At 42.6% G+C, this 11,974-nt stretch overlaps 1 protein-coding gene across 1 annotated transcript; it reads right to left on the bottom strand.

Annotated features, from left to right (window-relative positions):
- Nucleotides 1-317: 317 nt before the first annotated feature.
- Nucleotides 318-9,272, bottom strand: LOC123077842 (trafficking protein particle complex subunit 1). Its single transcript, XM_044500177.1, has 5 exons — nt 8,888-9,272; nt 8,012-8,126; nt 2,017-2,135; nt 1,245-1,306; nt 318-682 (listed from the first exon to the last, which is right to left on the bottom strand). The coding sequence occupies exons 1-4, from the start codon at nt 9,136-9,138 to the stop codon at nt 1,255-1,257; spliced, it is 537 nt and encodes a 178-aa protein (XP_044356112.1). The 5' UTR covers nt 9,139-9,272; the 3' UTR covers nt 318-682; nt 1,245-1,254.
- Between the last annotated feature and the right edge of the window lie 2,702 nt (nt 9,273-11,974).

Below are 11,974 nucleotides of genomic sequence, written 5' to 3'. Positions count from 1 at the left end.
AGCATCACACGAACAACAATGAAGCATCATGTGGCACTGAAGTTCAGGTAGCAAGAGTAGGACAGCACAGCGTACACATAGACCATACTACTTTTGTGTGGCGATGTGTTTCTTATTCCCTTCGACATAGCTGAATCATACGTACGTAGTACTCCCTCCGTAAACTAATATAAGAGTGTTTAGATCACTACTTTAGTAATCTAAACACTCTTATATTAGTTTACAGAGGGAGTATGTTGCAAGAACATCTTTTATAGGAAAGATACTATTGGATAAATAAGAAAATATTTGATCTATAACCAGAAAACTCATGGATATCATCCAACACGGGATATGAGAGGGCATTCCATTTGTTGAGGGGGTCCATCATGACGAAGGATGCAAATTACAGGGACTGTGATCAGAGTGTACAGCTATCAAATTGCAGTGGGTACACATGAAGACCATCAATGCAGGGTGCAAGTGTACAATAAATACAGTGAGATTCAGCAGGACCACTTTGGCACAAGACAAGTCTGTATCATCCTTGAAGCAACAACTTCTCAACAAATAGCGATTATCAAACCAAATAGCACAGAGATGCCACCACACAGCGAACTGTTCCATGGCTCAGAGTTTCCGAAAACACAAAGTGCCTACTGTTCGCCTTCAAATCAACTGTTCCATGCACCTCCTCCCAAACCTGCAATGGGACATTGCAGTGCTGATGAGGATGTATGCGGAGAAAAACAGACAACTAGGCCTTTATCTGTCGTGTCAGATGTCGACAAAAGTTCAAAAGCATGAGTGAAAACTGAAACTGAACACAGGATTGAAAGTTCACAAGCAGACAGACAGAACAAAGGGCGGTGTGTGTTTGACTGATAGATAGTGAAGACACCTATTCATCTTTGAAAGCGTTATGACATAGGAAAAATAGGATCTGCTATAGACTGGTGAAAGATCATTTTTATTGAGAACTAGTGTTCATATTCAGTTATTGATAGATCCCATGGGATATGTAGAGCTATGAAGAATGGCTCATCCTTTGGATCAACAAAATGATACACAGGAAATCCATATAAATGTTGTCTGTCAGGAATTTATTGCCAATTCAAGGACATTGTTTAACCTGGATAAATTCAAGCACGGTTCCATAGTACTCACACAGAAGATTGCTAAGGATCCAAACATAAACCATTGTACAGAACACTAGCGATTGGTTATATACAGGACTCTGCAAAACACAAACAAGTGAACGTTACCTGAATGGGGTCAAATCAATGTTTTCACATACTGATCGAGATGTTTATTGAAAAGGTCACACCTGCAAATAAAAATATGTTCAGAAAACACTAGAGAACAGAACAAAACAAGAGCCAATGTAGCCACTAAGCTTGGAAATGGTTATGTAACTTGTGTATGGGCAACAAAATAATGTTTTAGTTCAGATGATCCTACAAAAAAACGTTGTTCTTGATGAAGAGCGAGCAAATAAACTAACACTCCCTCCGTCCCGAATTACTTGTCTTAGATTTTTCAAGAATGTATCTAGACACATTTTAGTGTTAGATACATCCGTATCTAGACAAATCCAAGACAAGTAATTTGGGACGGAGGTAATAGGACAGTATGCCCTTATGACTGAATGCAAATTCAATTTCCATAATTTATTATCCTCCATGAAATGAATTCTTCACAGGTAGGATGTTGGCACATTAGGCAGATCGAGAGGACTTGGCATGAGAAGATCTAAAATGAATTGTTAATATGTATGTTTCACACAATTCCTTATTTAGGTACATCCTATTTGCAACATCTATATGCTTCCCTAAACAATTCATGAATCTATCTGTCCAGTTTAACCCACTGCTTTAGTGGGACAATTGCTCAATCATGAAATGAAAAGGTATCCTTGTATAAATAAAGTGACAAAAATGATGCCATCTCCATTCAACTTTCAACCATCCTGGTATTAACAACTGCTTCTAGCTAATCATGTAGCACAACAATTTTCAATTGATAGGCACAACTTACTTGATTGGGCTGCCAGGAGCATACAGAGGATTCTTTACAACATACTCCACATATAGGCTGTAAATATGCTTCAGCGCATCTCGTTGATCACCAGTCCTTGGATGGGTAAGGAGAATAAGCTGTATAAAATGGAAAATACAGTGAATATATATCTTTTTGAACAAAGGATTATCACATACGTATATGCGCTTTAAGTACCATGGTAAAGGTGGAAGGTTACAATCATAGTTTAAAATATGCGTAGTGTGGACTGTCGAACAGGTCTGCATGAAAAAATGCCGCACTGATGCTTCTACATTTAAGGTCACACTAGTTAATTATGGCTTCCATTGAAGTGATACAATGGCTGGATTCACATTAGTTTAAAGTCACTGAAAAACAACCTTAGTCTTCTTCATCCAATACTGATGAGGAACACTAGATGAGAAGAAAGAAAACACATGCCAGATCTGTTTGGCTACTTCTAGATGCTTCCACTCTAGTGTAGTATTTCTTTCCTTTTCTTTTCTATCCTACCTACTGTTTTCTAGAGTCTTCTAGTTGTGAGTAGCTATGAGTAGAATGGTGAAACTTACATAATGTTTTCTAGAGTATTCCAGCTATAAGTAGAAGTATGTGAAGGCTTCCCAAAGCCCTATAAATAGAGGTCCTCGCCTCTACTTTGGAGGCAGACTATGTACCCCTACCTATAATAGAACTTGTTGTTCTTATCTAAGATCTTGGAGTAGATCTTGTGCCCTAGGAGTTCTGGATTGAACTCTTGCTGCCCTATCAACCTACATTCACCTCTAGAGCGATATCTAGCGCAGCACGTTGAAGCTGTTCCTTCAACACTTGTGCTGTACACATTGTAGCAGCAAGGTGGAGTTGCTCCTCCACAAACTTTATGCTGCTTCAGGTGGTATCAGAGCCTCGTTGACCCATACTAGTTCTTGCTGTCCTCTTCGAGAGTAAGTTGCAGCAAGCAATGGAGCAATTGGAGAAGAGGATGGATGCTGCTGAACAACAAATCAAAGAGCTGCGTGAAGATCTTAATAGGAGATTTGACCAGCTGGTTGAGATGATAAGAAAGGGTGTCCCCCCTGCTACCAATGAAGGAGATTCATCTAAAGAAGAGGAAGATGTCCATCAAGGAAGAAGAAGAGGTAATCTTGGAGCAAGACCGCCACGACAACATGTTGTTCAACGTGCTTCAAGAAGGCCAATTTATGTTGATGCTTCTGAAGGTGAAGAATATGATGATGCCCTTGAAGAAGCAGATCTCTACGCATATCGGAGAGTACCCAACCCTACATATGCAAGAGATACATACAAGGTGAAAGCTGAGATCCCAACTTTTAATGGAAATGTTGACATTGAAGGGTGCCTGGATTGGTTATATGAAGTGGAGACTTTCTTTGAGGTCATGGAGGTCCCGGAAGATCGTAGAGTTCCTTTGGTCGCATACAAACTGAAAGGAGGAGCCGGTGCATGGTGGCATCGCGTTCAAGAGGAGCGCAGGCTCAGAGGAGAACCTCGTGTTAGAACTTGGCGACAAATGAAAGGCCTCTTGAAAGGGAGATTTTTGCCCGCTGATTATGACCAGATCCTATTTATCCAATTTCAAAATTGTGCTCAAGGAAATAGGACTGTTTCAGATTACACGGAGGAGTTTCTAAGGCTACAAGTGAGGTGCAACCTTGCTGAAAGTGAAGAGCAACAAGTTGCAAGGTACATCAATGGTCTCAATCTATTCAAGATCGATTGATGATGCAACAAATCTGGTCCGTTGATCAAGCACAAGCTCTAGCCTTAAAGGCCGAGAGGTTTGTGAGGATGAGAAAGACAACTAAGGCTCCATATCCTCCATATCCTCATACCGAAGGCTCATCTAGGAGCCAACCTAATAGAGTGGAAGAAAAGACCACTCCACCAAAGACAAAACAGCCCATCCCGAAGCAAACTAGAGGCAAGGGTAAGGCAAATGAAGGCCCAAAGTGCTATAAATGTGGTAAAGAGGGACACATATCCAGCGGCTGCCCACTAAGGAAATTTGTTAACACGACTATCCATGATGGTGAAAGCGATGAGGAAGAATACGAATCTGAAGATGTAGACGGACAAGAGGTTTGTCAAGAAGAAGGTGAAGAGGTGGTACGTGTGATCCAGCATGTCCTATGTTCCACACCACAACTCGATGACACACAACGGAAGAAAATATTTGAGAGCAAATGCACGGTGAATGGCAAGGTATGCAAACTAGTGATTGATAGTTGCAGCTGCGAGAATCTTATCTCCCAAAAGTTGGTGGACCATTTAAAGCTTGAAACCTATGATCATCCAAATCCCTACACTATTGGATGGATCAAGAAAGGAGTGAATATGAGGATCACCAAACAATGCAACCTGCCACTTTCTTTGGGTAAGCATTATCGCTCAAATGTGTTGTGTGATGTGGCTGACATGGATGCCAGCCATGTTCTTCTTGGGAGGCCTTGGCAATTTGATGTGGATACTACACACAAGGGCAAGGAAAATTCTTACTCTTTCATTTGGAACAAGAGAAGGATCATTATCTTACCAAACAAACCCGAAGGTAATACCTCTAAGGAGGAGGGGAAAACTATGTTAACTATCTCCCATACCTCTCATGAGTTTATGGAAGACTTGAAGGAGGCAGATTTGTGTGCTGCACTTGTTGTAAAGGGAGAAGAGCACCTGACTGTTGAAATTCCAGCAAAGGTACGTGGTTTATTGGCAGAATTTCAGAACATACTTGGGGAGCCACATGGCTTGCCACCGATGAGAGGAATTCAACATAGAATTGACTTAATTCCGGGAGCAAGTCTTCCTAATCTTCCACACTATCGAATGAGCCCAAAGGAGCATGGTATATTGAAGGAGAAAGTGGAGGAATTGTTGCAAAAGGGGCACATTCGAGAAAGTATTAGCCCATGTGCTGTACCAGCCCTACTCGCGCCAAAGAAAGATGGATCTTGGCGCATGTGTACGGACAGTAGAGCCGTTAACAAGATCACCGTAAGGTACAGATTCCCTATTCCCCGTCTGAATGATATGTTGGATCAGCTTAGTGGAGCAAGAGTGTTCACAAAGCTAGATTTAAGAAGTGGATATCATCAAATCCGTATAAGACCCGGGGATGAATGGAAGACCGCCTTCAAGACAAAGGAAGGGTTGTTTGAATGGCTAGTCATGCCATTTGAACTCTCAAATGCACCAAGTACCTTTATGCACTTAATGAATCAAGTCCTTAGACCCTTCTTATCCCACTTTGTTGTGGTCTATTTCGATGACATCTTGATATATAGCAAGGATGAGGATGAACACTTTGATCACGTTCGGAAGGTGCTAGAAGTACCAAGGAAAAATGAGCTCTACGTCAACTTGAAGAAATGTGTTTTCCTGCAAACACAATTTCTTTTCCTAGGATTCGTCATAACATGTGACGGCATTCGTGTTGATGATTCTAAGGTTGAAGCAATCCGAGAATGGCCAACTCCTAAGACCATTTCTGAGGTAAGAAGCTTTCATGGCCTTGCAACTTTCTATAGGCGATTTGTTAAGAATTTCAGCACTATCATGGCACCAATTACCGAGTGTTTGAAGAAAGGAAAGTTCCAATGGGCAGAAGCAGCTGAAGCTAGCTTCAATGAGATTAAACAAAAGCTATCACAAGCTCCTGTCTTGGTACTACCTGATTTCAACAAGACTTTTGAGTTGGAGTGTGATGCAAGTGGAGTAGGCATTGGAGCTGTCCTATCTCAAGAAAGGAAGCCCATTGCTTTCTTTAGTGAGAAGTTAAGTGAAGCTAGACAGAAATGGAGTACCCATCAGCAAGAATTATACGCCGTTTTCAGAGCGTTGAAAACTTGGGAAGTCTATTTGCTGCCTAAAGAGTTCATTGTTTATAGCGACCATCAATCCTTGAAGCATTTTAGAAATCAAAAGCATGTTGACCGCATGCTAGCAAGATGGGCAGCATATCTTGAGAGGTTTAACTATCTCATCGTGCATAAATCTGGAATAACTAACAGAGTGGCCGATGCTTTGAGTCGTCGTGGATGCCTCTTGACTTCTTTTGAAGCTGAACTTCCGGGCATGGGTCAAATAAAGGAGTTGTATGAGGGTGACGAAGACTTTGGCCATGTTTGGGTAAAGCATGCAAGGGGCCAACCATTAGGTGATGACTATTTGATGCAAGATGGATATCTCTTCAAAAATGATCGTTTGTGCATTCCAAGAAGTTCTCTACATGACAAGCTGGTTAGAGAGCTCCATTCAAGTGATCTTAGTGGCCATATTGGACGGGACAAGACTATCGCTAACCTAGAAGCTCACTACTTTTGGCCACAACTAAAGAGAGATGCTGGAAAGTTCGTTCAACAGTGCCCCGTATGTCAGACCTGCAAAGGCCAAGTCCAGAACACAGGGTTATACATGCCTTTGCCTGTTCCTGTTGCTCCATGGGAGGACATATCTATGGACTTCGTCTTGGGCTTGCCAAGAACAAGACGAGGAAGTGATGTTGTATTTGTGGTCGTGGATAGATTCTCTAAGATGGCTCATTTCATCCCATGCCGCAAGACAACGGATGCTCATCATGTGGCAAACCTATTCTTTCGAGAAGTGGTCAGACTTCATGGAGTTCCAAGGTCCATTGTCTCAGACCGTGATAGCAAGTTTCTTGCTGCATTTTGGCTCACTTTGTGGAAGCAATTCAACACTGAATTGAAATTTTCTAGCACTGCTCATCCACAAACAGATGGACAAACGGAAGTGGTGAACAAGTTTTTGGGTAATCTGATCCGTTGCATTTGTGGAGAAAGAAAGGGGCAATGGGATTTGGCTTTATCTCTTGCAGAGTTCTCCTACAATAACTCCAAGCATAGATCCACAGGAAGGAGCCCTTTTTCCATTGTCTACACTGAAGTTCCAACACATGTGGTGGACCTGGTGAAGCTGCCATCAAGGGGAAACTCAAAATTAGCATTGTCCTTTGCTGATAATTACACCGAGTTATTTGAAGAGATTCGCGGCGCTTTGGAAGCACAAAATCAGAAATATAAACAACTTGCTGATTGCAAAAAGAGGCCAAAATCATTCCAAGTCGGTGATAAGGTGATGGTCTACCTCCGAAAAGAGAGGCTGCCTTTAGGTGTTAAAGGAAAACTTAGGCAGCGAAGGTATGGGCCCTTCTCTATCATGAGGAAGATAAATGATAATGCTTATGTGATAGATCTTCCAAGTGACATGGGTATCTCCAACACTTTCAATGTTGCGGACTTGACTCTCTACCATCCAGAAGAAGCGCTCTATGAAGATAACTCGAGGGCGAGTTCCAAACAACCAGGGGAGAATGATGAGGAACACTAGATGAGAAGAAAGAAAACACATGCCAGATCTGTTTGGCTACTTCTAGATGCTTCCACTCTAGTGTAGTATTTCTTTCCTTTTCTTTTCTATCCTACCTACTGTTTTCTAGAGTCTTCTAGTTGTGAGTAGCTATGAGTAGAATGGTGAAACTTACATAATGTTTTCTAGAGTATTCCAGCTATAAGTAGAAGTATGTGAAGGCTTCCCAAAGCCCTATAAATAGAGGTCCTCACCTCTACTTTGGAGGCAGACTATGTACCCCTACCTATAATAGAACTTGTTGTTCTTATCTAAGATCTTGGAGTAGATCTTGTGCCCTAGGAGTTCTGGATTGAACTCTTGCTGCCCTATCAACCTACATTCGCCTCTAGAGCGATATCTAGCGCAGCACGTTGAAGCTGTTCCTTCAACACTTGTGCTGTACACATTGTAGCAGCAAGGTGGAGTTGCCCCTCCACAAACTTTGTGCTGCTTCAAATACAAACACTTAAGTGTGGTTATCCAGAAAAGACCTTCGATTTTCACAGGATCTAACCAAGTTACTTCACCAGCCAAAATAAAAGCACGATGATTCTAAGAATGGAAGACAGCAGGGGAAGATAATAATAACATATCGACTAACCTTTATACCAGACGGGCTCTCCATGTAGTTCAATTTATATGTGTTTGTCTTGAAGCTATGAAATGAACATCCCTGACCTGGCAGTAGTGGCGCCCCAAGATTCGCGTGTTCTGTTCTGCATATGTAAAAGGTGCATGAGCCAAGTATGACTCTAGGATGTGAAGTGCTAAACATGGTACCCATCAACAATTCCAGTTATCTAGGTTATACGGTTATAGATATATTTCTTAGGGCCAAAATTTTGGAAAGAGATAATAGAGAAACAGTGCCCGCCTGTCCGAAGATGAAAATACACGATTTCTGAAGCAGGGGAGCAGTATGGCAGTGCTAGTCATTCTATGGCTAGAGTTTTAAAAGGTTTACCCGTATCATCTCTTCAGATTTGTCATTCCGCCGTTAAGCTACCTCAGGTGCGTACACTGACTTTTGTTGGCAAGTAGTATGCGGCATTTCGTATAACCCTGGAGTTTACATTTTTCTGGCTCACAGAAGTATGTACAGAAAGATCTTGAAAGGAAGATCAAATGTCTCCCTTTCGGCATTTTTATTCAGTCACGAACAGTGGTTGTTCACTGTCTGTCTCTCTTACCCTTCGTTTCCCCCCTCCCATCCCTTGCCCCACTATCTCCTGTTACTTCGTACAGTAAAATCATGCAATTTCTGTCAACTAGTCAAATTGGTCATAGTGTGGATTGCTCCTACCGAAACAAAGTTGTGGACTAACATATACTGCCAATAAACTCACTGGATCTCCATTTCAAGAAGCGTCTAGTCCATTATCACTCACCGACAGATTAGTCAAGATTAGCGAACTCAGTAACCTATGACCGAGATCAACTACCGGAAATAGTGTGTGTGAGGTAAGAAGTGGCATACGAGGTGGGGTCGATCTTGGCGGTGAAGGAGCGGAGGGAGAAGAGGAGGCCGAACATGAGCTTCTGGTCCTGGTTGCGGGCGAGCGTGCGGAGCGGGCGGTGCCACTCGCGGTACAGCAGGCACACGCCGTTGCGGTTGAAGACGTAGATCACCTGGGCGTTGGAGCCCGTTCCCGTCCCCGGAGGCGCCGCTGGTGCCGGGCTGGACTCCGGCGCGACGGACGTCAGCGACGACCCGCCGAAGAACTGCATCGCGGAAGCAGCGGCCGAGCCGGGCGGAGGGGCGCGGCGGTCTGGCGTGGATCTCCGGCAGGGGTGAGGAGACGACAACGGTGCGGAGCGGAGTTGTTACTGCTGGAGAAGATCGTGGACCGGTATGGCAAGGAGATTATGGGCCAATCTCTACATAAAACCCACACGGACGCAGTTTTGGGTTCGAGGCTCAAGGCCCAATGGGCCTTCCCTGTAGACAAGATGCAGTTCCATGTGCCAAAGGTAAATGCCGCTATTTAAAAAAACAATAACTACACGCACTGACATGTGACGGGCGTTTTACGGATTGGTTAACGCTAATTGGCCTCTCCCCCCTGATTTTCAGGGGGATGGGCCCCTGTCTTTCCCTAATCCCAATTAGAAGATGCCACCTGTGCTGGTCCGTGAACTACGTAAAAACTTCTCCGTGTGTGTAGCATCTCTCTTAAAAAAAAACTCAGGTGTTACCATGTGACACATGTGGTAAGCAATTCAAACAATTCCAAAAAAAAACTCAGGTGTTGGGACTGTCACGACAGTGTGTATGGACAGGGAAGGGTTGTTCATGGGAGCATTGACCATCTTCTTCAAGGGCATATCTGATCCTACAACACTCGAAGCTATGGCAGTAACAGAAGCTATGGCGGTAACAGAGGCTATGGCTCTAGCGGAGGATCTGAATCTTCAGGCTATCCATGTGTCATCCGATTGCAAGATGGTTATCGATGACATCCAGCAGAATAGTGGTGCTACTTATGGTGCTATCATACATGAAATAATAGAATATTCTAGGAGTTTTAATTCTTACAACTTTGTTCATGAGTTTAGGAGCTCTAATGTCGCGGCTCACAATCTAGCGAAGCATGCTTTATATTAGGGGTTGACCGTCATGTTTTGTTAGGCAACCCTGGTGAACTTTCCTTCGTCCCTGTAAACATTCTGACGGATCAATAAAGTTTCGTATGATTGTCTTGGAAAGAAAGTGTGTGTATGATGAATGCTAAGCTTGGAGCTGCGCCATCACACATTTGGCAATCAATTCTTGCAGGTCGCGACACCATGACAAGGGGGCTCATTAGGCGAGTTGGTGACGGGATGTCAACACACATATGGCAGCAAAACTGGATCCCAATAGACTTTAATATGCGATCGATAGTCAGCAAAGTACCACATCCCCCAAGTCTAGTGGCCGAGCTACTCAGACCAAATGCATCATGGAACACAAACAAAGCTAGATGAAATTTTCTTGCCCACTGATGCCCAAGCGATCGCAATAATACCATTGTGTACTAGGTAGGTGGACGATTTTTGGTTGTGGATTCACAAGAAGAACGGTATTTTCAGTGCCCGATTGGCGTGCAGAATGATTGTTTGCAAAGCTAAGGTGTGAAGCATGGCTAGATGGACGAGTTCATCAAATTCAAATGCAGAAAAGAAGACGTGGACTAGCCTGTGGAAAACTCAAGTGCCATCTAAAATCAAGATATTTTTATGGAGGTTAGCACAGCAATCTCGACCATCTGCTGATTTATTGCATCACCGAAATATGTCGACTACGTCAACCCGTGGAATCTGTGGTTCAGAAGATTCTTGGCAACATTCCCTTCTCCACTGTCATATGGCGAGGTGTGTTTGGGCCCTTGAAGACCCGAACCTGGTCGAGGCCATGGAGAGCAGCAGAGAATTGGGTGCCAAAATGTGGCTATTTGCACTTATTGATTTGATGATTTTATCAAAATTGTGGTCACCTTATGGGCTGTGTGGCATGCACACAGGAAAGCATTTCACAAACATATCTTTCCCTCGCCCCATTCAACGCACCACTTTGTGACTAACAATATAAGGGAGCTGGGTGATGCACATCAAAGAAGCCACATCTAGCACCCGTGACCGGACCAGCACACATGCGTGCAGTACCCCGGGCTGCTGGACATGCAAAAATCAGAGTTGATGGTGCAACTTCACGTGGTTTGGACGGTGGCTTGTATAGCGTACTTGGGGGCTTCAGCTATCAAGTACGCAGGCATAATTGATCCGGCATTGCTCAAGGCACACGCTTGTCGAGAGGCTCTTTCTCTCGCTCTGGACTTAGATCTAACACATGTGATAATAGTGTCGGATTGCCAAGCAGTTGTCACGAACATTAACAAAGGCTCGGGAGGATTATATGCGGGCATTGTTAGAGAGATCCAAGCTACTGCTAATCAGTTCACAGTTTGCTCCTTCATCTTCGAGGATTATATTGAGGCACATAGCTTCGCTAAGCATACTTTAGGACTTTCTTTTGGACGTCATATATGATGTCTCGATACTCTGGACCTAAATTGTATTACTGTGTATTTGGACTATGATCAATAAATAAAGTATGTTTAGACTAAAAAAGCATGTATGCTGGAAAAAAAGTTCATGTGTGTTCGTGTTAAGACATGAGGCTCGATCAACTTGAGTAAATCATCTGTTTTTTAATTGTTTTCTCCGTTTTTTCGTTTTCTTTTGTTTTCTATTTGGTTTTCTTATTTCTTCTCCGGTTTTTCTTTTTTTCGTCATTATACTTCGGTTTCTTTGTTTTTCTTTTGGTTTCTTTCATGGTTTTTATCCATTTTTCATTTCTTTCTCATTTTCTTCTTTGGTTTTTGTTTTCTTTCTTGTTTTCAGTATTTTTTCTTTGTCTCTTTATTGAATTTCATAGTTATTCAATTCTTTTTGCATTTGTTTTTAGTTATATTTTTCATATTCCTTTTTCTTTGGTTTATTTCTGATTTTTTTTTGTTTTTTCATTTTTCTTCTTTATTTTGGTTTTCATTCTACATTCTTCTAATACAAGTTTTACATTTTT

The sequence above is a fragment of the Triticum aestivum genome, chromosome 3D (assembly GCF_018294505.1).
Source record: "Triticum aestivum cultivar Chinese Spring chromosome 3D, IWGSC CS RefSeq v2.1, whole genome shotgun sequence".
Classification (NCBI taxonomy): domain Eukaryota; kingdom Viridiplantae; phylum Streptophyta; class Magnoliopsida; order Poales; family Poaceae; genus Triticum; species Triticum aestivum.
This window is presented reverse-complemented; position numbering and strand designations above follow the sequence as displayed.

Bases quoted from the DNA above. Each gene is read 5' to 3' on its own strand.
- LOC123077842 (XM_044500177.1), bottom strand. From the start codon at position 9,138: ATGCAGTTCTTCGGCGGGTCGTCGCTGACGTCCGTCGCGCCGGAGTCC. The intron at 8,127-8,887 runs GTATGCCACTTC...TTACATATGCAG, and splicing joins GCCAAGATCGACCCCACCTC to AACAGAACACGCGAATCTTG. The intron at 1,307-2,016 runs GTAAGTTGTGCC...TTTTATTTGCAG, and splicing joins GCTCCTGGCAGCCCAATCAA to GTGTGACCTTTTCAATAAAC.